The sequence below is a fragment of the Siniperca chuatsi genome, linkage group LG15, assembly GCF_020085105.1.
Source record: "Siniperca chuatsi isolate FFG_IHB_CAS linkage group LG15, ASM2008510v1, whole genome shotgun sequence".
Taxonomy (NCBI): Eukaryota; Metazoa; Chordata; class Actinopteri; order Centrarchiformes; family Sinipercidae; genus Siniperca; species Siniperca chuatsi.
In genome coordinates this window covers 23749099-23776426 of record NC_058056.1, presented here as the reverse complement: position 1 = coordinate 23776426, position 27328 = coordinate 23749099, and the positions used below count along the sequence as shown (strand labels likewise).

Here is a 27328-nt window from a genome sequence, read left to right as displayed (position 1 = left end):
TTTATTCGTACACTGAATAAGTCATAGGTGCCGAGGTCATCTGTGCAAATCCAGAATTAACTCAGGAGGAGTTGAATATTCATGATGCTGGTGTTCAAAGACTGCAATCGCCTCTTTTTCCATCATGATCAATTCAGCTGCATTGCTTAATTTGCTCTGTGTGAGCTGCAGGCTCTTCATTTAAATGTATAATTTAAAATGCATAGGCAGAATAATGAGTCTTCTTATACAGTGGGGATAAATATGTTGCAGTAAAGGTGCAGATCTCATTTTGATTCTGGCTGGAGGGGGAGCAGTATGGAAGAAATTAAATGGTCAGTTCACTGAAATTAACATATTTTCTCATTTACCTATAGTGATATCTAGCCATGCAGGTTGATTTAGTTAAATTTTTCCAGAGTTTAATTTCAGTTTTCTTTGAAACTACTATATACAAATGAAATAGTTCCTATTAAAATTGAGGCCCGAGGATTGTCCAGGGTAACACTGTTTCTGGTGGAAGATGCTGCTGTTGAATTTTTACATGTCATTTTTGAAAACGTTGAGCCCCACAAATTAAATTCCATTCACTTCCATTGTAATGAAGTGGAAGCAGAAATCTCAGAAACAGATATGTCAAAAACCGGGCAAATAAAACCAAACCAAAAATATGTGCTTGGATACGACAGTACTTCAAGTAAGTGAGAAACAAGATTTTTTGTAATTTATGTGAACGGACCCTTTAAAAAACAACAAATCACACATATCCATTGGTATATGGGAACCTCTGTTCTACAGCTGCAACAATTAGTCTAATAATTGATAAGTCGATGACAGAAAATGAACTATGCTGATGATCGATTCAATGATTTTACAAGTAAAAATTCCTAAAATTTGGTGGTTTCGACAGTCCTCCCCCTCGATCTGCATCTATATGTGGCTGAAATTAGGCCCTCAGCTGCTAGATGCAGCTTGGACCTCCTCTCCTCATTGTAGCCAGTGGATGGATGATGTGTAAGTGTGTAAATTTGTGTGTGTGTGTGTGTGTGTGTAGGGGGTGATATGACTCGGCGCTAGGACCGTGGCTCTTTCAGTGCGCAAATCCCAGCAGAGAGGCAGCGAAGAGCCTGTTCGAGGAGAGATAGAGACTGTCTGTCTGCTGCGACTCAACCCATCACCAGCGGGGAGGCTGCACCTTCTGCCGAGGACGGTCCTGAACCAGCCGGGCTCGCCTCCGGAGCCCTCCATATGGGCTCACCATGCGCAGGATACGGGCCAACGCCATCGCGATTCTGACCGTTGCGTGGATCTTGGGGACGTTTTATTACCTGTGGCAGGACAACAAGCCCCAGTCGTCGCCGTCGTCGTCGGCATCGCAGACCCGCGGCAGGGGCCATGGGCAGAAGGTGGTCTCCGGTCGACTGGAGATCCACCGGGACGACAGGACCATCCCGCTGATAGTGAGTGAGCGCGGCTGTGGGGGGGTAAAGAGAAAGGGGAAAGGAGAGCGGCGCTGCGCACGGCGCTGTCGCTGGAGGCGCCGAGCTGCAGGAGAGTGTGTGCTGCATGTTGATGTGCATGTGTGTGTGTGAAACCTGGGGTGATGAGGATGGTGGTGGTGGAGGTGGTGGTGACAATGCACAGCTGGGTGTCACAGCAGGAATATGTTGCTTTGACGGACATGTGTGGCTTTAACACGCATCATAACCATCTCCAACCTCCTCCCGTGCAGCCATACCATTAGCATTATTCTACAGACTGTAGAATCAGCTGCCTGCCAATGTTTGTCGATGTTTTCCGTGAATTCCCCGAGCCTGAGAGAATCTCAAGTACACGTAAGAGGCTTTCCATAAGTCCTGTGCGTCGTGCGCAAACGCCCCGTAAACCATATTATGCTGAGACCTTTCTTGGATTGTACATGTGAGGTGAAAAACAAGGGCTTTCAGCTCGGACAGGGCACAAGAGGAGGCATCTTTTGCTCTATCGGCCCTGCACTTAAGTCTGTCATTCAATGCCTATTTCAGTCAGGTCAGGTCTGTATTCGCCTGCTGTTGCCTGCGCCAGGGCGGAGAAGAGAAAATAACCTCTGGTAAATACTGTAACTGAAGGTGTGGTGGTCGTCAGGCTTGGCGTGCAGTAACCTCTCCAGGTTGCAACACAGTCTGAACAGTGTATGCTGGGACTGTAGCTGGGTCCATGCCAGCTCAGATTAGGAGATCTCGTCTACTTGGCTGCAGGGTTTACTGATGCATTAAGTGTAAAAACATACAAGACCTGTAGCTTGTGCTTTTAGTCCTTTAACCAGGGACAACGTGAATATGACTCTAATGCTGCACATAATTGATTTGTCTATAGGCAAACAATTGATCAACAGTAATTAAAGGCCTTTAACAAGCAAGAATGCCATTTTTGGTGTGTTTCCAGCTGCTTTTCAGCTGTTTTATATCACTGTCAGTGAATATGTTTGAGTTTTGGACAGTTGGTCGGACAAAACAAGCAATATGAAGATGTCACTCAGGCTTTGGAAACGAAATGAATCTAAACGGTAAATTGACTGTATTAACAGAATAACTGATAATGAAAATAATAGTTAGTTGGAGCCTTAGCATAAACTACGGCTGCAACTAATGATTATATTTGATTAACAATTCATCTGCTGATCATTTTCTTGATTCATCAATTAATCATTTTGTCTATGAAATGTCAGAAAATAGTGAAAAAAGCCTGTTATAAGGTCCCACAGGTCAAGGCAATGTGCTTGTTTTATTCATCCATTGGTACAAAACTGAAATGTATGATAAGTTTGTTGTCATATGTGACAAACAAAGCATCAAATCCTCATATTCATAATCTGTGAGACAGAGAGATTCATTGAATGTAAAAGTGTAACTCCAGTTACAGTTCTATGAGAAAATGAGATTTTTAGGGTGAAAACATAAATCAGTTCTTTGCTGAATTACTGCGATCCACCTCTCCACAACCAAGCTGACAGACAAATCAATTAAACATGTATATCCAATTGTATTTTTAGGAGACAGGGGCTGTTGAGGAAATACAGCACACTGGAGCCTCTTTCACAATTTACTAACCCAATAAAATTGTCTCAGCTGTGGCCGAGGATGTGTGCCAACATGTCAGGATGTTTCACTCCGGCAGCAGCAGAATCATTAAAACCCTGTTCACAAGATTTAATCATTTAAGGGCAAATGCCAAACAGTGGAGCTGTTGTGGCATTCATGCTTGCACGCGTTTTTAAGCAGTCTCCTCATGTATAAAAAAAGAGGAAACTGTGGTTTGCATCAGTGTATGAATGCAGGCCAAGAATATGGTGATGATCAGAAGATGCCTGCAAACAAATATGGAAGCACTTTGAATAATCGGAGTATCTGATTGTAGTAAAAAGAGACATATATCATCTCTCCAGAACTGTTTACAGGCCGATGCTGTAAACTGCTGATGAACCACAAACTTCTAATCAGATCGTTCTTTGAACTGTACACTTTGGAGTTGCCCGGCAGGGTCGTTCACCTTTCTCACCAAACTGAGATTTCCTCAGTTCCTGTAGTTTGTTCTGGTAATCTGACCTGGAGCTCACAGGCTGCCAGCTCGGCATCACAGGGTCCTACAGTTCAACAAGAGGAGGCTGGTACAGAAAGAAGGGCTCCACTGAAGGGGTCTTTCTTTCCTTCATTCGTTCTTACTGTCCTTCCCTCATTCTTTCCCTTTCTTTTATTCTCTTCTTCCTTCCTTCCCTCCTTTTTGTCTTTATTTTATCCTCTATCCTCTGTCGTTCTCTCCTTCCTTCTATTAATATTCTTTTTCCATTTTTCATTCTGTCAATCCTTCTCTCTTTCCTCATTTTCTCTTTCTTTATTTCATCATTCTGTCTTTCCTTTATTCTTTCTTCTTTTTCCTTCTGTCCTCCCTTCTTATTTCTGTCTTTCTTTCCCTCCTTTGTCCCTTCCTTCATTATTTCCTTTTCTTTCTTTCTTACATCATTGCTTACTTTCTTTCTTTTATTGTTTTGTCCCTCCCTCCCTCCCTTCTCTCTCTTTTTATTTTTTCATTCATTGCTTTCCTTATATCCTTTCCTCCCTCCCCATTTTCTCCCCCCTCTCTTGCTCTTCTCTTTTCTCCTAAACCCGTTCATTAGCAGCATTTGATTCACTAATGACATCATCTGTGAAATCTGTTTGCACTGGCTCCACTTTTTTCTCTTCATTTCCTCTGCTGAGTGGTCTAATTTCCCAGCACCACTTTTCAGTCTCTTTCTACAGTAACATGAGTGTGTGTGAACACTGTTGTCAGTCTAACTCTTTATTGTAACATTCGCAGTAATCAGCAGTCTCTCTGACCTGCACATCTGCTGTCATGGCTCTCAGCATCAGCACTGGACATGTTGTAAACATCTGACCTCAGATCCACATCCAGCTAATCAGTTTGTCATTATCCTCAGCTTTTACTTGATGTTACCACTCCCACGTGTTTTCATATGTGTGGTCAAGTTTTTCCAGCACAAATACAACTTACCATAAAGGTTATACAACTTATCTATTATTTTATATTAAGTAGTTGTCAGTACTCAGATCGTAGGCTGTGACTGCTGGTTTAAGTGCTCAGACTTTAGACCATTTGGTACTTTTTTCTGACTAACTCGGCAACAATTTTTTGATTTGACATGCGACCATATAAACACTTCACAAGAGAACTGGGTTAAATGTGCTGTTAACAATCTTGCCTGAACTAGGATTAGCTACATTTTCCATTACAGTAATACATACAAAACTTGAAGGTATTAAAACTCCATTAAATCTGCACAGTTTGGGAAGGTTCTGGTACCCAAAGACATCATCCCTTTTTGTCATTTAAGCTTTGATTTAAGTCTGTTTTTACATTTTGTTTTTCATCTTCAAATATATTATAATAAATAATAATAATATAAATAAATAATATAATATAATAATAATATATATAAATAATATTTCTTTGGCATCAAGCCTCCATGTCCATTAGTTTGGAAAATAGAATAAGTGGTGGAAGAATTATTCATATCCTTTAACATAAGTACAAGTAGCAATATCACAATGTAAACATACTCCAGAAAGTCCTGCATTTAGGCAATTTTTTTGTATAACACCTTTCAACAAGTAGTGCTTTACATACATTATGCATTAAGAAAAGAAACTCAAGACAACATAAAAAAACACATTCAAATAGGATTTAAAAGAGTAAAATAAAATAGAATATAAAAATAAGTGAAAATAGAATAAAACAGATAAAACAGGGAAATAAAAATGACAGTGCAAGTTATAAACAAGTACTCACAAAGTATTGTCATCAAAATGTTCTTAAACTACTCATATCTAAGTTCATCTTTGTTTATCTAGCTTTATATATCTTAGAATGGCCCCTTTAGAGTGATATACTGTTACATATTATCATAATTAATGCATTAACGTGTGAGCCGTGTTTTAACGCTGGTCAAGGGGGAGCTATGTTTAACTGTAAATACTGTTGGGTAGTTAAATTTATAACAATTCATCATATTTTATAAAGTGATCCTATATTTCACATGTAACCAGTAACAACAGATGTCACATAAATGTAGTAGAATAAAAAAGAAATAGTGTAAAAGTAGAAGTAAAGTAGCATCAAATAGAAATACTAAAGGAAAGTACACATTCTTCACAATTGCACAATACTTTCTTTTCACCGCTGAATATAGATAAAGTAATATTCTTCAATGGAAATCTTCATCCAGATCACTACCAACATCTAGTAATCTTTAGCTCATAGCTTAACTGTCTGCCAAATTCCAAGAAAATATGTTCAAAAGTTTTTGAGATAACTTGTTGATAGTCAGATAAAACCATGGTTCCCAACCAGGGCGGCGGGACCTCCACAAGGGGACCTGAGATGAATCTAAGTTGTAGCCAGATCATTTCTGCTGAATTTCTGCTCTCTAATCTTTGCCTTTTTATTGTGAAATGCTGGAATGTTTTATTTCTTCAGGCCCATAAAAAATATTCAAATGAAACAGTCTGAGAAAAGAAAATCACCCTTTGATTGAACTGTGATGGGAGGTCACAAGTAGGCATGGCCTTGTAATAAGGAGTCACAAGCAAAAATGGTTTGGAACCACTGAAACAAAATGGTTTGAAGTTTAGTTTGTTGTAAAAGAGAATCCTAAAAATATATAATTTCAGTTTTGAGCTGTTGAGGAGTGTTCGTCAATATTTTTGAAGTTTCAATACTTTTGAAATGTACTGTTACCATAACATACAACATAGGCCTACATGTAATACAGTTTTATAATTTAACTTGTTTACGCGTTTGTGTCATATGAATCCCTGTTAGCTTTTGGTTTGCCAAACAAAAAAACAGAACATTGAAAACCTTGCAAACAGTAATACAGTAACTATGGCATGACATATTAAGTCTGTACATTTGTGGCTGGTAAATTAGCAAAAACATGTTTTTAGGAAAAACAATAACCAGCTGGATTGATGAAGAAGAACAAAGTAGTTCCTTGCTTGGATGACATGTAAATAGATCATGAATAGGACTCAAACCCAACTCATCACCACAACATGATCAATATGCTGCGTGTCCTCTGTGGGACACCGTCATCTGTGATCACAGACTCAGAGCCACAGCAGCGCTTCATCTTAAGCCCATCAGGCAGATTTGACTTGTATGTGATTTGCTGAGTCTTATAACTCGGCTTGAAAGAGACAGCAGACATGTTCATCTTCCAGACGAGCTTCATATTTAATTCAGTGGACCGAGCCTCGAAGTGCCTTCTGTTATTTTTGTCTTATTATCCTCAGAGTACCATTTTTGTAGCTTTTAATATTTAGCTATGATGATACTTGCGGATTACCAAGGGATGTAAGATACAAGTGTTTGGAAAGAGGTCTTAACTATGAATAACAGTAAAACCTCTTTGCCATCTAATATTGCTGGTGTGAGTGGCTCCAATGAAATTTAGGTTATGGTGGAAGAAATGACTTGTTTCACTGTGTTTACTGTTGACGATGATGTGAAGCTAGATGAGAGGAACTAATCACATATACTTATCAAACACTTCCTCTTCTTGCCACTTGTGTTAAAGGCTTTCTACTTAATGGCCGGACTCTGTCATCTTAGTGCTCTTGGTTCCTGTCAGAAAAAACTGCTTAAATGCATAGCAGTAATATAAATATAAATATAGGCCTGTAGCTGATTTGGAAAATGCTAATAAACAAGTTAATGGTTGATCTTCACATATGATAATGAAAATGGCTTTAAAAGGAGCACAGAAATGTGCATCTCTGCTCTAAAAGAAATCATAGTTATAGTCTTAATTCCAACATGTTTGTGTGTTTCTTGAAACTGAATGAGTGTTAGAGGAGTGCCTGAAAATCAGCTCAGAAAACTGGGGTATTGCCTTTCACACCATACGTGTGATATACATACACATAAGTTAGATTCGGAGGAGCTGTATCTCATTCTTTTCATGTAACCGATGTAACTAACTAATGTAGAGTTCTGCTGTGAGTGAGTTGTGTTTTTGGTAATTAAACATTATAATTAAGCAATTTTTGCATGCGGAAGAGTAGTTAGACATCTCTCTCATCTAATTAGTAATTAGATGTAGAGAGGATTGTATTTCTTAATTGTACTTAAGTGGAGATGCTCTTGAAGTAAGTAACATCTTGGTCATCATTTTACAGATGATTTGATGGACAACAGAGAAGTGCGTCGACAATGTTGAAAATTATATACTCAGGGAAACACGCTTAGATGACTTCACATGCTCTCAACTGATGTCTTAGCCTTTCTCTTTGGGTTTAACTGTAGGCAGTATGCAGAGACTTACAGACACATAGAATGACGCCATGAAGATGTTTGTGCCAACCTTATGTATAAATGCATGTTATATTAGATGAGGTAGAGAACAGTATAATTGATCCGTTGGTTAATTCAACCAAAGCCGCACAGGAACTGTAGCAACTCTATTTATACAGTTCCCTTTTTTATTTTAAATAAAGTTAAGTAAATACAGTAAAATAATAATTATATAATTGTGTTTATAATAAACTTTATATGTGCACATTCCAAAACAAGATTAAAAAGTGCTTTACAATGCAGCATAAAATAACCAGATAAAAAGCCTTATTTTAAAAGTGCATTGAATTGAATTGTGACAGTGTAGTTCTTCTTCATATGTTATATTCCCAATTCATATTCAGACCTTAAACGTTAGAACAAGCAGCTGCTGTTAAAACGGTTGGCGCAGGGTGTTGGTGAGTAAGTATGTTAATTTTATTTCTCTAGCACCTATCATACAGTACAATAAGAATTTTAGCAAATATCTGACCAGTTTTATAATATAACATACAGCATGAAGGACTGTCAGAGCTGGAAAAAATGAGAGACTTTCTTCTACAGCAGTCTGACAAACATCGATCGCTATTTACATAGCGGCACTAATTAGATCAGTTCTCCCACACAGCACTGGGATCAACTGGCCATGTTACTGTTATATTAGTCATGGTGACCGGTCTGGATGTGTTGGTATTTGTGTTTTATTATGTGTTTATAACAATATGATATCATAACAGAAGTTGCGTGAGTGGGGCCATTCAAAACTTGTGCTAATACAATATTTCTTATATCAATCAATCGATCAAACTTTATTTGTATAGCAGGTTAGTGCAGTTCAGAGTGCTTCACAGACAAAACAAAGATAAAAATAATGACAATGAAATACAATAAAATAGATTTAAAAGCTACAATAATAAAATAATTAGATAAAAGCTAACTAAAAACTAGATAAAATATATTAAAAAGACAAAACAAAATAAAAACAAATACAATCGATAAGAGGGATAAAAAACATAATATTATTAATAATAACATAGCAGATAAAATAAAATAGAATAACATTTTACAGCATAAATACAATAAAACAAGTGAATAAAATAAATAATGTCTATAAACCATTCCTAATCAAAAGCCAGGCTGAAGAGGTAGGTTTTAAGTTTATGTTTAAAGATTTCAATATATAATATATTGTTAGTTTCACTATTACACACAGCACATTCCTAAACCTAAAAAAAGTAGTTTTATTGTCTAAACCTAAATTTCACCAGAGTTTCCAGGGTTACCATCTAGAGAGGACCAAGAAAAAAGGGGGCATGGTCAATACAGGTGGGCTTTGTGTGCCTGTCACATTAAGAAAGTGTTGCATTATGGGTAGTCTGTTGCTATGCCGTTGTTAGGCTATCTCGTTTATACCTGTTATATTATATATAAGGTATGAACAATATATATTAGCTTACGTTTGGCCATACCTTTTACAACCTAAGTCCATTGTTTCTGCCCAGCTGTGAGAAATTGGTCGTCGCCATCTTGGTAGGAAGTTTGTGTTAATGAGCCCAAAGAGCTCAGGTTAAAGTGCAGGAGCTAATGTATCTAACGTTAACGTTACTAGCTTGTGTTTTACGTTTGCTAACACTGAGATAAAATAGCCTTTTTGTTCATGAACAAAAGCATCTCTTAACCTCCTCACCGCAGAAATAGACAGTAAATGTTTGTTGTCAGCTACTCACCAGGCCAATGTAAACTGATTTCTGGGCCACTCCAAGCATCTAACAGACACAGAGTAACATTAGCATTCATTTGGAGTTGTGTTTCTGGCTACCTGATTAAATCAAGTCCAATATTCACTCTCTTTTAGCTCTGTTTTGCACTCCACCAACCCCCAGTGGTAGAGGAAATATTCAGATCCTTTACTTAAGTAAAAGTACTTGAAAGTAATACCACACTAAGTAAAACGATATAAGTATAATCAGGAAAATGTATAAAGTATTAACTATTTTGTATAGGACTGCAACTAATGATTATTTTCACTATGGATTAATCTGCTGATTATTTTCTCAATTAATCGATTGTTTAGTTTGTAAAAATTCTGAAAATAATGAGAAATGGCATCATGATTTCCCAGAGCCCAACCTTCACAATGCTTGTTTTGTTCAACCAACAGTCCAAACCTCAATATTATTAAAAATAAATTAAAATAATTAAAAGGAAAAGCAGCAAATCTTCACATTTGTGAAGCTTGAACCATGAAATGTAAGAAAAATAGTCACGTAAAGTACAAGTACCTCAAATTTGTACTTGACTAAATGTACTTAGTTACATTCCACCACTGCCAACTTCTGAGGGAAACATCTGACTCTTTACCTGCTAAACGCTCCACCTGGTCCACCTTCCAGACGCTAGCTTTGTTTGTCTGTTGTTTTTGTTGTGTGCAGTGGGTTTTTAGAGCTTTAGTCTGTGAAGATAACACAATGGTATCAAAATTCATCTACAGTACTTTCTCTGTAGCTTTGTACTGCGGACATGTTTGTGTGTGAATCCTTGAAACTTTCTGGCTGCCTCTCTGGAGAGACAGAAAATGAGGTCACTCTCGCCTGAACCTTGTCAGGAGCTTTTTCTAAATCCTCCAGCTACACCAACCTTTAATAAAGCAGCACAGGACAAAGCTTCAACCTTTCTTTTAATTTTCTCTTTCCCATCTGTCCAGCTGTTGCTTCTCTGTAATGAGGGCTATTTCCTCATCTGCTTTTATGTATTCATTGGCTGTTTAAACCTCCGACTCACCTGTTCCAGCGAATGTCAAAGCTCTTTGCGAGGGGAAACCCATTAATTACTGAGGATTTATAGACTGTGTATTCTGATTTGATGAGTGACCTCCCATCGTGCAGTGTTAGCACTGACATGGTGACCTGAATAAGAAAGTAACATTTACATTTTAATCATTTGGCTGATACTTTTCTTCAGACTTGCGTAAAAGTGAGTGCAATATAAGAGCAAGGTTTAATTCTCAGATGAGCAGCGTTGCAGCAGGATTGCAATACAGCACCACAGACTTTTCAGACATTGCCTGAATAAAGAGGTGGAACAGTTTATTGGTTAATCTGCTGTTGCTGCAGAAGGTAGAGCGAGTCGTCCATTATTCTCAAGGTTGGTTTTTTCGATTCCCAGCTCCTCCTGTCCACATGTTAAAATGTCGTTGGACAAGACACTGAACCCCAAATTGTCAGAAAATAGTGACAATGCCCATCACAAGTTCCCAGAGTCGAAGGTGACATCTTCACATTGCTTGTTTGGTCCAATAAAACGTCCAACCCCCCCAAAGAATAAGAAAGTATAAAACAAAGAAAAGCAACTAAATATCCTGTTTGAGAAGCTGGAACCAGAGAGTGTATTACATTTTTACTTTAAAAATGACTTGAAAGATTAATCAATTATCATAGTTGCAGATTAATTTTTGCTCAATTGACTAATCAATTAATTGTTTCAGCTTCAGCAGTTTGGCAAAAAAAATCTTAACTCAAGGTCCACTTACTATCTTTTTCCAGGGCTTTCAACCACATCTCACAGTCTGCAGTTCTTTAGGTTTTGGATTGTTAGTCAAACAAAACAAGCACTTTGAAGACGTCACCTTGGGCTCTTGGAAAATCTGATGGGCATTTCTCACTATTTTCTGACTTTTTATAGCCCAAACGTTTCATAAAAAAAAAATCAAGAGATTAATCAATGATGAAAATAATCATTAGATGCAGTCCTATTAAAATATACAGTATAAGCCTCAATCTCAATTTTTAAGCCAACATGGATGAGAATTTCCTGTTGTGTTCAGAAAAATGGAAATTTGAAGACTTACAATTTCATGACAAGTGGGCAAACTCCATTTGCTGAGGAAGATCATGGGATGTGATCAAAAACTCCAGAACAGCTACTACAGGGACCTTGTGGTGAGATTGTTTCGTCAACTGCTGTTTCCAAAATCAAAAATGAACTTTCAGTCTCAAGCATAGGCCGTAGCTACATGTAGCAAACATGTAGCACAACAGTTTCATCAAACATCATGTTTGAACAATATTTCTGCTTCTACCTCAGTCAAAGGTTTAGTTTGTCGTTTATATACTGAGAAAGATTTTTGGCCAAAAGGTCTGTGAAATTTATTCAAAACCTTCAGTGGAATTTAGAAAATGAAATGCTGTCTATTTTTATGAACAACATATTTGACTTGATTTTATTTTACTTAGATGTTGATTTAAAGTTTATCCTTGTTTTTCTGGCTGATGTGAACATGTAAACACACCTTGTCGTGTCCTCTGCAGGTGACCCAGCCCCCGCGGGCAGAGCAGCAGAACCAGCTGCTGGGCGGCCTCGATGAGAAGCCTACCTGGCCGGGAAGCAGCTGAAGCCGGGAGACGACCCGTACAGAGACCACGCCTTCAACCTGCAGGAGAGCGACCGACTGGGCAGCGAGCGAGCCATCAGAGACACCCGACATTACAGGTGAGCAGTGTTAACGCCTCTGCTTTGATCTGCACAAGTAGATTACCAATTACTAATAGAGTACTCTTGCTTGAGCTGCACATGGATTGGAAGTTGCTGGAGGTTGGAGGTTACTTTGTTGTTGTTTCCGAAGCTTTCAACTACATCTTGTGGGCTTCCTTAGTGGATGGAGTTGCTCCAAATAATTTCATATTATGATAACCATATATGATTAAAAAACACTACCTGATAAACTTACAAAGATTTACAATTTTTAAGTGACTATTATTGTTTGCTTTAAGTGACTTAAGTGATTTATTGCAAGCACTGCTACTTACTGTATTTATAAAGGCAGGATAGATTGGCTGAGTGTGCATGCTCTTTTAGAGTTAATACTGAGAAATAAAATAATAATATCAGGGAGTCATAAGCAAAACAGAATAATAGACAAAAAAACAATGTAAAAACTCAATTAAAGCAGTTACAGGCAGTTATAATGATACTGTTTGCTATTGTGACCAGTTTTCACCAGTACTGCCTAATCCTTCTATAAACAAAAACTTATGCCAACAGAATGATTTGAAAGATGCTCCAATCACATAAAAACTGCACACATAGATGTTTCAAAAACATTATTTTGTCTAGATCTTGTATGCTGCATCACTAAGATCCCCAATTCCAGTTTCTCTTCTTTTGATAAGCTGCTGTTGGATTTTATTCATTATTTACACAAATGAATCTAATATAAAATGGCAACAGGTCTTGATGAATCTACATACAGTATGCAGTTATAAAGTAAGCAAATGGAGGCTTCATACAAACTTCATCTGTGTCACCTTGTGATAATGATTCCTCTGTGTTTATTTTTTGTAGCCTTAACTTTTCTTCTATGAAGCAAGAAACAAATAAACAATTCTTTTGTTATTTTGTTGCTGTAAACAAACAGTGAATTGGTTTACAGTAACAGAATCAGTAGTGTGTGATATTTCATCTTCATGTCTTCTGACCTGGGCTTAAAGCTTCCAACAGGTTGCATGTTAAAGGATGCAATTGTTGCCTGGCAACCAGATATTTCCATGTCACTACGGCAACAATGCTGAGGCGACTCCACAGGGCACCGCTGCTAATCACAGCTGCCCAAAATGCTGCCCAGTATATGTGTGTGTTCAAGGACAGGATATTTCTTTCACTGTGTGCCAAATATCTGAGGCAATTCAAAAGAAAGCAATTTCTAAAGAGAAAGAAGTTAAACTTGCTTTTACTGTGTAATAAACTCTTCTTTCTGTAGGTGTGCATCTCTGAATTATGACACAGACCTTCCCTCCACGAGTATCATCATCACTTTCCACAATGAGGCTCGCTCCACTCTCCTTCGCACCATCAAAAGGTAATGAGGTCGGACACAAATGGCCCGATGAGACAGGAAAATGACATTGAGTTTTGCTTTCTGATCTCCATCTCTCTTTTTCTCCTCCCAGTGTCCTGATGCGAAGTCCTCCACCTCTGATTCAAGAAATAATCTTGATAGACGACTTCAGCTCTGACCGTGAGTTTCTGCTTTTTAATTGCTGATGAAAGATATGGTTATGGTGGAGCTGCCATTGAGCACACTAAGGTTTTGTCATCTGCATTGTTTCTGGGAATTTGAGGAAGAGTTTCAGTTTCAGTTTATTCACAGTTAAAATACAAGCACAATCATGTTTTCAGCGAAAAAAATGCTTAAGAAAAACCCACAGTACACAACCTGCTTAGCACTGAACAGCAAACAGAGAAAGTTAGAGACTAGCAGGTGAACATAGTGGAGCATTTAGCAGATAAAGATCCAGATATTTCCCTCAGGAGTTGGGGCACTGAGGGAATCTGGACCCATGACTTCTGTATTTTTAAAATCCTGGCTGCAGCCATGGGTGCAAGGTGTTAAGCTCTTTTCATTCTGCCATCTGCTATGAAAATGTGTGATGCAAATGTCAAAGGAATGTTCCAGCAAACGAGTAAGCCAAATAAAAGGAAAATGTAGGTGGCAGGTTAATGTCAAGAGACAGGAGTGGCTTTGAACATGTGTCACACTGGCGTCTGATATCACAGAAAATCAGAAATTGAATCGTGGGTGAGAGCATCCTGAGGATTTGCTCACTTTTTATGTAACTGATCAGTGATGCTGCTGAGGGATAAAAATACATTAACAACACAGCAATAGCAGAAATGAGCAGGAGCTGCTACCATCGTGAGAAACTGCTTAGTTTTTATGTAAAAGCAAAATTTTAAATGACCTTGACATTTAGAAAACAAATCAGCTAATAGCACTAGAAACTGCAGGTTATGTTTTTATGTAGCTGACCAGGACTGTAGAATTAGAGGATAACCAGTAATTATTCCCCCATGTCAGCATTAGGTAGAAAAATTAAATGAGCTCATGCTTCACACTGTCCACAGTAATTACCACCACATGCATCTTCTCTCTGTGGGAACAGCACAGCGACCTACATTCACTGTGTACTCACTGCACACATGCGCTCTGTACACACACACACACACACACACGGAGACACACTCAGAGGTGTCAGAGCTGGCCAGACATCTAAACAGTAGTGTCTCAGCGGCAGTAGCAGCGGGAGCTCTATTAGCTTACTAATGCCTTGTTTATTCTCCCTCTGCTGCAGCCAGTCTACCTGCACCCACATTAAACTGGCAGTACCATGGGGTCAGAGCGGAAACAGTCTCATAACTTTCTGTTGTCCTTGAGCAAGACTTATAACCTCCTCCCTGTTTTGGATTAAAATTTTTAGCATTAATTATGATGTGAAACCGTTACAAACACACTTTGGTTCTGGTTTGTGGCTTTTACTTTTGACTGAGTCTGCCTGTGAACCAATAAGCCTCCCATTAGGCGACTGTTATATTTCCTCCAGCTCTTCTCTGTGGTCTCCATGTGTTGCCACTTTCTAATGCTGTGTTTTGTTAAAAGTCTCAGTAATCCCCACTAAGAAAAGCAAAGTAAAACTGCCATTTAAGTTGTGGTTTAAAGGCAGGGGGTTGAGCATTTTCTCTAAAACCCCAAATCACTACATGATGTTAAATGAACATGGATTTTTTTTCTTTCAGATCGCACACACACTGAGGTACAAGCTCTACTTTTAAGTAATGTGACTAATCAATGGATTGTATATAAAGATACAGAAACAGATACCACCCACACAAAATTAAATTCTTTATAAATCATTTCAAAGTCTGATTTTTAATATGGCTTATTTTCACAGTAAATCATTGATTTTACGACCTTACTTATTTTACGATACTGCAATACTGTCAGAGCAGACAAACACTTAAACACACAGGTGTCTTTGTTTTTGTACAAAGGTCAGGAATGTGTTTCCCACTCTCAACTTCTATCTTTCAGCTTTTTTTAGCATACGTCTTCTTCTGTATGAGCAACAATCACAGACACTCACATCCAGCACATCTTAGTGTTGAGAAACTAAAAGGGTCAGTTCACCCAAATTACAAAAACAAACATGTATTTTCTCACTGAACTTTTGTATTTGCTCATGTTTTGCAATGTCTGAATTTTTAGACCAGCCTAATACAATAGATTTTGTAATGTATTTGTTTTCTGTTATCCTCTTTTGAAGTGCCCGCATTTTTAGAATATTCATGTATATTCAGACATATTCACCCAACTATTTTATTGTTTTCAAATAACTAGCAAGACAAAATAGTTAAATAAATAAATATATTTAAGCCAGGGACTTAGACAGGCAGTCAGCTGAGGCAGTGAGAGTGTGAGCTGATAGGTCAGTAGATGTGACCTGGCAGGCAGACGGGTGGAGGAGGTGGTGGAAGATGATGTCGTTCAGCAGCAGGGGGAGGGATCATCCTGCCTGAGTGTAATCCTATTAAGACTTGCCTTAATCATAAGGACGCCGTCCTCAATCAAGGACAGTGATCTTTACTGCGAGTCCAGACGACAGCATGTGACTCCAATAATGTCGAGACAAGAAAACACCCCCAGTAAACACTTTGTGCTGTTGTTAACCGTGCACTATTTTGGCAGTTAGCGTACAATAAATTAAAGGCCTTTGCGGTGTTGTACTGACAGGAAATCATGCACGTTGTGGCACGGATTACATCAGTCAAACTCCAACTTTAGATCACTAATGCTAATTTTCTATTTCAATAAGAAGCTCTTTTATTTCCATTGTGCACTGCATTATGGGACAGGAGCTCCCATCGACAAAAAACTTAAATTTGTAAATTAATGTATGTAGTCTGGCATTTTAAATTATACTTCATTTAGTCCTGCGTGGCCATATTCAAAACATGGATACAAGTGGAGCAGAGTACGCAGTTGTGTGCATGTAACTGTATAATGCACGTAAGTGCGCACACACATACACACACATGCACACGCACACAATCTGGCTAAAAGTGTACAACATCTGTTCCGTGGGTGTGATCTGTGACTTTCTGCCCTTCTTCAGTGGTTAAAGCCCCCCTCCTCTTCACTCCACACACACACACATCCTTGTACTTCTATCTTTGTGAGGACCGTCATTGACATAATGCATTCTCTAGCCCCTTACCCTAACCTTAACCATCACAACTAAATGCCTAACCCTAACCCTTACCCTAACCATAGTCTAATTCTAACCTAACCCTTAAAACCAAGTCTTAACCTTCAAACACCCCTTTGAAGTTGTGAGGATCGGCCAAAATGTCCTCACTTTCCAAAAATGTCCTCACTCTGCAGGTAGAAAACGTGTTTCAGTCCTCACTATGTAGCAAGTACAAGTACACACACAAACACACACACACCAGCTTTCTCTTCCTTACGAGCAAAACTAAAGCACTAATACAGTATTACTCTTACACACACATCTCCTGTGATATGACACTTTGACGCTTAAATGCAAACAAACAGTTTTGTACACATAGCAAATTTAATCAAGGAGGATTACAACTTGTCATGTTTGTTTCTGTCAGCATAAGGCTGTGTTGCTGCTGGGGAGGGGGTCTGCATGATCTACCCACAACCCCTTAGCAAGATCACACTCACTCTCTGCTGCTAATGCTAATCCTCTCAAGTGTGTGTGTGTGTGTGTGTACATACCTGTGTTTGTAATGATGTCCGTTCGTAGGCATCAACAAAAAGTCTGCGCCAGAGATTGCTCATGTATATAAAGGGAGTGGATGATGGGAATGAGCTGCTCGCTCGATTTGTTTATGGAAAAAGGATTTTGAATTGAATTATCCAGCGAAATGAAGCTGTTTTGTTTGCACACTCAGTCACTTTGAACTGTGTGCTTTTGGTGTTTCTGATTATTTGCAGGAATGTGATGGAGCACTGACAGATGTAGTGTTTGAATGTGATGTGTTTACGTCATACTGTGGTAAAAGTGGCCTTTACTGAGGGTGTGCATCTGTGTAACCATCTCCTTGTGTGACTGTGTTTGTGTGTGCTTAAGTGCACTAAAAATCCATGTATGTGTGTGTTTGTGGGTGTGTGAATGACAGAGTGTGAATGTTTTTCTCTGTGTGTGTTCTGCTTCCACCATAACATCCAATCTCCTCTGCTTTCCTCCTCCAGCTGAGGACTGCCAGCTGCTCTCTCAGATCCCCAAAGTGCGCTGCCTGAGGAACGACAGGAGAGAGGGTGAGCGTGGAGGGACGGGGGGGAAGGTGGGGTGGATGCAAATTGGTTTAATGGAAAAGAGACTGGGCTAAAAGGTGCTGTGTGTTGTTTGTTTTCTAAGCAATCCAGCATGAAAGCATAACTGCTACTCATAGTATCTTAAATAAAGAAAAATGAACAAGTTAATAAACAAGTTTATTAGTACAGCACCTTTTAAACACAGAGGCAACTCAAACCGCTTTACAATACATAATGCATTAGAACTACATTTAAAAACACAATGAGGAGGAAAATAAAATCAATCATTAATTAGATCAATTAAAGTAAAATAAAAATAGACCCAAAAAATAGACAAAGTAATACAGAATACAGTGCAGTTACCAAAGAAAACTGGGCTGTAACTAACAATCACTTGATCAATTAATAGTTTACTCAGTAAAATGTGAATAAAATAGTTTAAAAATACCCATCACAAGTTCTAAGAGCCCAAGGTAACATCTTCAAATTACCCATTCTGTCTGAACAAACCCCAAAATATTAAATTTTCAATAAAATAAAAAAGAGAAAAGCAGCAAATCGTCACACAAGGTGGAACCAGAGATAACCAGATAAATGACTATAAAATCGATTACCAAAATAGTTAATAGATTAATTTTTCTGTCAGTCAATCAGTTGTCTAATATTTTCAGCACAACCAGTGAGAAAAAATAACTTAGCCAGACTGTAGCTGATATATCAAAGACTTAATCAACACAAAACAACCAAAGTCTACATTACTGACACAGAGGTACAGCTCCCACCAAAGAAAATGAGAAAAAACAAAGATAGAAATGCATACAATCCAAAAAGCGGCTGGTATGTATTTCTATCAAGTATAGTAGAAGTACAGTAGCGATATAGTACATTTGGATTTGTCACTTCCTGTGGACAGGTGCACAAACCTGACATGAGAAATAAATTTGGATATCAACTCTACAAAGTATGTGACATTTTTTTTTTCCATTTCTTCCTCGTATGCAAAAACACAAAATGTTTTGCATTGTTTGAGTCATCACCCACAAGTTTCTGAATTTAATTAAATTAATCCCTGAATTAGATTAAATCCTCAACCTACAAAACAAGAAAGTTCAGCCAAACAAAAAACCAAGCCAAGTCAAGAACCTGTGTTACTGATTTGTTTGGATGTCTAACAGTAATCCCTCGTACTCAGATTGCTGCCTGTGTTGCTGCTCTCACTGGAGCCGAAATACTTTGTTTGGGTTTACGAACCACATGCTGACAAAACATAAGCATATTGGATTTAGGCCAGCAGTTCCCAACTGGCATCCGAGGTACGCGAGCCAGAGTGAGCTCAAGTTTACTTTAAAAGAGTCTCCAAATCCATGTCACAGAATAAACCATGAAAGTAATCTAAATCTTTCTGTTAGCTTTTGTGAGGTAAAAATGAACAATAATTAATATTGTTTTAACTGGATGACCCAAGAAATACAGAGATTTTATCAACACACTTACTGTAAAAGAGAACAGTCCTTGTCCCTGTGATATTAAGAATTGATTTTAAGATTTCATTCCTACTACACAGCTCTTAATGGTTTCACACCTTCAGGCATCATTGACTTTCTCCTCGCCTGAGGTCATCAAGCACTGGAGCATTAAATGTATCCACAGTTACAACAAACAAGCATGATTAGGCTTTTCTTGTTATAGATGAGAAGTGTGGTATAGACCGCCAATAAAAATCGGACATGCGACATCTGTAAACTCCTCTAAGAAACAGCTTGCAGCTCACCTTTTTAATCTTGCCCTGGTGTATCCTGGTATTTAAATGATTTTTTTTTGCTTTTTTTTTAAATTAAATTGTTAATTTTAGTTTTAAAAGATTAGTTATTCTCAAATAATTGTATTTTAATATGTTTGTTGGCAATCTCTAAAGTCTTCTAAATGTTTTTAAATAGTCGCTAGCGAACCAAATCTGCAGCTCTAACAAATGCCCTATTTTCTCCGTGATGAGTAACATTTGCTAAAAACTACAGTTCCCAGTTGTTTTGGGAGATTGCTGAGTCTTTTCTTAAAATAAAACTCTGTATTCCTGGCCTGTTTTTAAAGATTTATATTCAGTAAGAATCAATGGGCTTGGAGCTGAGAGCCACAGATACGGCAGGAAAGTGAGAAAGTATTGTGAGACAGACTAACACATTGTTGGTTTTGGTCTTTTCATGGGATTTTTTGCCAATAACAAAAAATGTTTAATGTTGCAATGCCTCATCCTTTAAGTAAAGGTTCAGAAAAAGGCACTTTGGCAAATGTTTTAGTAGTCTGTTTGTAAAAACAATGTACTACCAAACTGCACTGAGCAGCACTGAGCCAAGCTTCTTCATACCAGTTTCTGTTGAATCCTATTTATTCTGTTCAGCTTCGTACTGCATGTGCTTGTTATTTAAGGCTCCTGAGACAGAACTGCCTCGTTACAAAGTGCATCTCTGAGGAATTTGTTTTAAAAAAGACGTAGACAATAATCTCTCCTTCCCTATGACTTCTATACAGCACAAATAAATCTTTCCTTTTCATCCCTGCTGATGCTGTGAGATGTTCAAGTGAGGGGAGGGGGGGCTAAATGAATCCTTTAAATTATTCTGAGAAATATAACTTCCTCATCAAGCATCAAGTTTAATATAGATTAATTTAACAGCTACAAATAATCAGCTGAATGTTAGACTCCAGGACTGCTTTTTGTACTCTTTTTAAAAAGCACAATTATCTTTTCAAACTATTTCACAAGTTTCTGTTATTTTAATGATCTTAGACTTTAGAATAAAACTCTTCAGATGATGAGATGCATCTGTTTAATTAACTGTAGAAGACAATTAACCTCCACCACAGTTCCCTGTGTTAAATGCAAATTACTGTGATTGCAGACACGCTTTTGATGAGAACGACACCTTCATTCCCATTCCTCTCTTGCCTGTAGCAATTCTGTTCTTAGCAAGGTGTCCTTTAAAATTGATTTTACTCTCAGCTCCAATTTAACACCTTTTTTTTTTTTTTTACAAGCAATTTAAAACTGTTAAAAACTGGGCAAAAGGCGAGACACATTCTGGTAACTACTTCAGACCAATCCAATTAACCGGTTTCATTTCAAAAGGCTGTTTTTTCCGTAGAAGCTTTTCCACCTAAAAGTCAAATGTAAATATCTCAGAAACACAGACAATTCCCTCCTGAAGAAAAAAAACAACTATTTAATGAGCAAAGGTCTTCAAATTGTTCAGAACTTAAAAGGAAAATTGATACTGTTTAAAAAAACTGGAGATGTACTACTGTGCTGTTTGTTTGTTTCTAATTCTTGCAGGCAGATAGCTGATGAAACAGAGACAATGTGACCTGTGAAGACCTTTTGGATGCAGTTTAAATGGAGTTTGACAGCAGAAAAGCCTTTAGCCATTTAAAAACATCACTTGTAAACATGCTGTGAATCACTTGTAATCAAAGATCAACATATTCTTTCTGTTTTGCAATGATATTCAATAATAAAATATGGAGAAATCCATTGTAGAGGCAGAGAGACACATTTTTCTGTCACTAGTTGCCTCAGTAGACCAGAATGCAATGCAGCCATCTGGAAAAACTCTTTTCCCTTTTGCAATCATTCTCTCCACCTGCAATCCATACCTGAAGTTCACACCTGTTCACTTGTAGCTGTTGCAAGTCATTGTTAGAAAACAACATAACAACAAATAAAATTAAAATAAAGTAGACAAGGCAAGGCAGGGAGAGTGGGTGCATTAATCAACACTTGGTAGGAGTGTTTTTTTCCTTTAAAGCAGACTCCAGTCATTTAGTATTGGACTTCCATAAAGTTGGGGAATTACAAGGAACAGTTTATAAAAAGAATGGTCAATAATTGATGCAGCAGAGGTTGAAATATTCCAAATTGTAGTTCCTAATATGAGCCAAATACTAAAAAACATCCTACATTAATGATAACGTCAATCTTTTGTTTGACCCTCCCTGACTTTTTGATTTTCAAACTCTTGCAACTACTTTGTAAAAAGGGTTTCTGTTATAAATTTGAGGTCTCTGTGCCGAAGATGAGATAATTCAAGCAATGTCAATTGAGCCGTACGTTTATTTATATAGCACCTTTCAAGAGCAGAACATCAGAAATAACTTTTTTATTGAATCTGAATCCAGTTCTGAATCGACTAATCGAATCAGAATCCTTTTGAATCTCTTATTGAATCTTATTACATTAAGTAGTCTGTTTGGTGGGGAATGAAGACATCGCTTTGTTAAAGAAATATGTCCTGTTTTTTGTTTAGATGTGATACTGTGCTGAAAGGGTGGAGGGCTTCACCACATACGGTATTTTGTCACTGCTCTGAGATGTTCATTAACCCTGTCCTGACTCATTTTTCCTTTTGCTGACCCCCACTGGGGGGATGAGCTACAGCAGTTAAAACAACACAGTGGAAATAATATTTATTCTACTTTATCATTCAGCAATTATCAACTAAATAAATTGCAGATTTCTCTGCATGCACAATGAACTTAACATTGCCTGAAGGCGAAATGGTTGTTGCACTGATATAGGCGGTAACACCGGTGGTAGCACTTGAGTTATCAAAAATGCCTCAAGTTCTTACTTTAACACGATGGACTTGTTGTGAGTTCCCTCCCGCTAATGTTGCATCTGGCAGTTGTTTTGTTGACTTTGGTGTATCCATACTTTTAGAACATTTCTGTCTTTGCAGATGCCTGTAGTGTCAGAAAGAGACTATTCAATAGAGATTGTGAATTAAAGATTCAATAAGGGATTCATTTGCCTCACCATGCAGAGCTCGATAAATAATCACAAGAACCTTGAATTGAATTTTGAATTTGATGAGGAGCCGGTCTGCATCTGTGTCACATGAGACCTTAGAGGACTTGGTCAGTAGAGTAGCTGCAGCATTTTGGACCATATGTAAGCAGTACAGTGTTTTGCTAAGGCAGGTGAAGAGGGAGTTGCAATAGACGAAATGAAATAAAAGAGTGAATGATCATCTCCATCTCAGTTTAAGACAGTCAGTGATTTTCTCAAATTCAAAGCTCCTACAGAGCCACAGAAGATATGATACTACTGTTAACAGGCAGAGGAGTATTCATTGTGACAAGTAAATTGACTACAACATGTTAAATCAGTGGAGTGCATCTTGAATAGTGACCCACAATGTGCTTTAGTTTAATGCGAGCAGTCCCTTTACAACATCCCTACTTGCAGTGAAGCAGCATCCAATTTAATCAAAGTGTAGATATTTGAACGGTTTCAGACTTCAGTGTCATTTCTTCCCTGTGCCTCCCTCAGGTCTGATCCGATCACGTGTGCGAGGAGCCAACACGGCCTCTGCCTCCATCTTGACCTTCTTGGACAGCCACTGCGAGGTCAACGCTGATTGGCTGCAGCCGATGATCCAGAGAGTCAAGGAGGTACAGACCCACAGGCTCACAGTCTGCCGTCATTCGCACTCTCCAATTAGACACTTAATACATGCAGCTCACACACGCACGCACACGTACACACACACACACGATCATACACATGCATTTTGGAGGTGCAACTTTTTTTTGCCTCTGTGATGTAACGCTTCAGGGGATTTTGCTCCTTTTCAGATTAGATTTTATTGGCTGTGATGTAATAAGTTGGCATTGCATATTGTTAAATAAACACTTAATTTGTTCGGCTAAGATTAAGGTCATACTACACCAGATAGATGTCACACTCCACTTTGTTTCTGCTGGAAAGCGTATGGGGCCATTTTCCCAACCAATCCGTTTTCCACTTGATTCTCAAGTGTTTCATCATATTAGTTGATCTGTTTTGTGTTGCTGCAGTGGTTTGTGTTGTGCATGGTGACAGCATAGCATTTGCTCTTGCTTCAGGCTGCATGCTGGGTTCTTTTCTGATCAAAAACAGTCTTCTTTCAATGCAGTGGGAAGATTCTTCCCATTCAACGCATCCTACAAATTAAATTATGCAGCCCACCAGGGACACTACCATCACATCCACACATGAATGTTTCGCAATTCAAAACGAAAATGTGAACAGGATGAAATGCAAAACCAGCCACTCTTCATTATCAAGGGAATTTTTGCTCTGTCATTTTTAATTTCACTGGCATTTACATGTGAACCTTTTGGCTTTGAGCCCTCACTGTTTCTGTCCAAGTCTGCTTTTCTGTATCAGTTTCACAAAGTCATGCAAGCAAAGTGCGCTCAGCATGTAAATATGTGATTTAGAGACACGTAAGAGTCTGAGATGAGCGTGTGCACTTACTGAGACATGAGAGTCTGGTATTATGATAAGGAGAGGTGTAACTGTGGAAAGAGACCTTTATCCCTCACTAATGAGTAATAGGCTGTTTGCTGACTGTCTCCTCCCTCCCCTGACATTACGAACCTGTGACTGGGCTCTAACCAGCACAGCTGCTCCCCAAATCTGCTGTCATCCCCAATCACAGGCAAACATTCCCACTGACTCTGCAGGAGGAGCTGTTTCATTTCAGATTTTTCTCAGTAATTACTTCTCCTTTCATGTGTGCTCCCACTAAAGTCTGACAATCAGACAGAGCTGCCTTTAGTGTGCCTCATTTTTTCATCCACTCCATTGGTTTTAAAGAAGTGCTGCATCTGTCTCAACGACCTCGACTCACTATGCTATTTATTCATAAGACTCTATTACAAAAACAACTTTATTAACAAGCACATTATCTAATCTTATCTAATTTTTCTCCTCTCTTCCTCCAAATGCTTCTCCAGTCCTGTCAATGCACGGAAAATACTAGACACAACATTTAAATAAAAGAATAGTTCGACATTTTGGGAAATACGTTTATTCACTTTCATGCCGTGAGTTAGATGAGAAGATTGATACCACTCATGTTTGAAGAAGCATGGGGAAACAGCTAGCCTGACTCTGTCTGAGGGTAACAAAATCCCCCTACCAGCACCTTTAAAGCTCACAAGTTAATACATTATATCTCAGGTGTTTCATCTGTACAAAAGCTGAAGTGCAAAAATAATGAGATGTTAATTAGTAAGCTCTGGATGTGCTGCTCTATTTTGTTACTCTTGAACAGAGCCAGGCTAGCTGTTTCCCCTAGTTTCCGGTCTTTATGCTAAGCTAAGCTAACTGTCTCCTGACTAGCTTCATATTTACCGTACAGACGTGATAGTGGTAACGATCTCCTCATCTAACTCTCACAAAGAAAGCCAGTATAGCTCAAAAAAATGTTGAACAATTCCTATTTTAAAGAAGATTAAGTGTCTATTTACTGCAGAAAAAGTAAACAATTCTTTGCAGAAGGACAAACATCTGATGTTTGTTCAGAAAGTACACCAGACAATAACCAAACTAAAACACATTAATTCAAAAACTCTGCATGCAACAAAACTCATATTCAAATCTCTTACAAAACCCCTCAATGTTTTATTCAGAAGACTCTACACATTGTGAGTGCATGCACATCGTGTTTGTGTTTCCGTACACTCATCCTTGGCTCCGGGCAGCTGTGACTCATCCAGCTTGCATTACAATCTTTTAGTCTGGCATTCATGAGAGCGCCGGGCTCAGCAATAATTCACCAGTTCCTCGGTCCAGCTACACCCCGTCCTGGATTCATTAGTCTCCCTGAGACCACAGTCCCGGGTTCATAAAGGCCTCTGAGAGCTGGAATACTGATGAAGGATCACCGTCTAGTATGTCCTTTAATGCAACATAACTACGCTTTTCATTTGATAATTTAGAGCAGTAATTGAAACTGCTTAAATTTAATTAGTGATGAAGTACCAATAATGAGCTCTCCACTCACAAATGATGGGGGATTAGAGAGATATAATTTCAGTGAAAGGTATAACCTTTCACATGCACTCTCTCCAGCGCGTTCATTTTCTGACCAGGTTGGTCGTGACATTTCATACCTCTTGGGTGACTTAATTTCTTAAAAGTCATTATCTTTTTTAGACCATGGAGAATAATTATAATGTGCTGAAGGACTTTTGATACAGCAGTTATACACTTAACAAGTAGCTCATAATCTATCATCACTGGTTGTATGATGCCCCTATCCCTTTTTTTCCTTGTTTGTATTCACTGACCATAACTAATGCAGTGGCCCCCGACCTTTTTGGCTTGTGACTCCATAAATTGAAGCTACTTCACCAACTGCCAGTTAAAAAAATTAAGTTAAAAAAACTGTTAAAAAAAATAAACCTAACTTTGTGTAGCAGAAAATATGTTTTTTTCTTCTTTCCCGTCCTGTTAATCTTTGTGCAACCCTGCAGCCCCCTCATATTTATCTTGGGACCTGACCCCAGGATGGGAACCATTTGTCTAATAGACCATGAACAATTAGCATTTTAGCTAAGAGACGTTTCTCAGAAGCACAACTGCTCTTGAGGCGGAAACTGTCTTATTGATAAAGTGAAAGCTGGTGCCAAAATGTTATTTAGAGTGACATTAGTATGAAATCCAATGAAAAAAAATCAACCATAGCCATGACATTTTCTAGGTTAGCTGGTTAGTGGTGGAAGAAGTATTCAGATCATTTACTTAAGTTAAAGTAGCAGTACCACAATGTAACTATTCTGTTACAAGTAAAATATCTGCATTAAAAATTTTTACTCATTATGATGGCACAATGGCCCCTGTCACTGTTATATTATATTATTAAATCATTATTATTATATAAGTATAAGCAGTATTCTAATGTTGTCTCTGGTCGAGGTGGAGCTAAATTCAACTACTTTATATACAAAGCAAAACATCATATTTATGAGCTTTTCTTATATTGTGTAAATATAGTAAAATATCAATCTTTAAAGTAACTAGTAACTACAGTTGTCAGATAATGTATTTCACCCTGAAATGTAGTGAAGTAGAAATATAAAGTAGAGTAGTACTACCAGAGTATAGTACAAATACCTCAAAATTGTACTAATGCCAATGCCTATAGCTACGCTAGTTAGTAGGCTTATCACTTGCAGTTACATTTTAAATTTATTGTATTGTTTGACCAGATTTCATTCTTAATCACTCAAGATAATATGCATTTAGATATAAACACAGAGAATACTTCTGCCATGTTTCTGTTAAGTAAAAAGTCAAATCTGTATCACAAACAACAAAATATCTCCACACTGTGTATGAGCAATAAGCATGTACCTGTAAGTCTGGCTCTTGATCTTTAACCCAAGCTGGACAGTGTGTTTTCTGTGCGATAAAGCGAAGGAATAGAGATCACCACACGTCAAATGGCATTTGGAAACTGTGAAATTCAGCGTGCACAAAACACATCTCCAGTTATGGAGGATAGAGCTTTTTATTCTATTCTAAAGTTCGTTTTTCAGTTC

The 27328-nt window shown here is 38.1% G+C and overlaps 1 protein-coding gene across 1 annotated transcript in view; it reads left to right on the top strand.

Moving 5' to 3' along the window:
- The first annotated feature begins 1046 nt into the window (after positions 1 to 1046).
- The window catches only part of galnt16 (UDP-N-acetyl-alpha-D-galactosamine:polypeptide N-acetylgalactosaminyltransferase 16), a 40878-nt gene continuing 14596 nt past the window's right edge, over positions 1047 to 27328 (top strand). The window contains 7 exon segments of the mRNA XM_044166775.1: positions 1047 to 1439; positions 12156 to 12213; positions 12216 to 12336; positions 13604 to 13702; positions 13794 to 13861; positions 17900 to 17965; positions 23286 to 23407. Coding sequence (XP_044022710.1) covers positions 1239 to 1439; positions 12156 to 12213; positions 12216 to 12336; positions 13604 to 13702; positions 13794 to 13861; positions 17900 to 17965; positions 23286 to 23407 — 735 coding nt within the window. The 5' untranslated portion in view covers positions 1047 to 1238.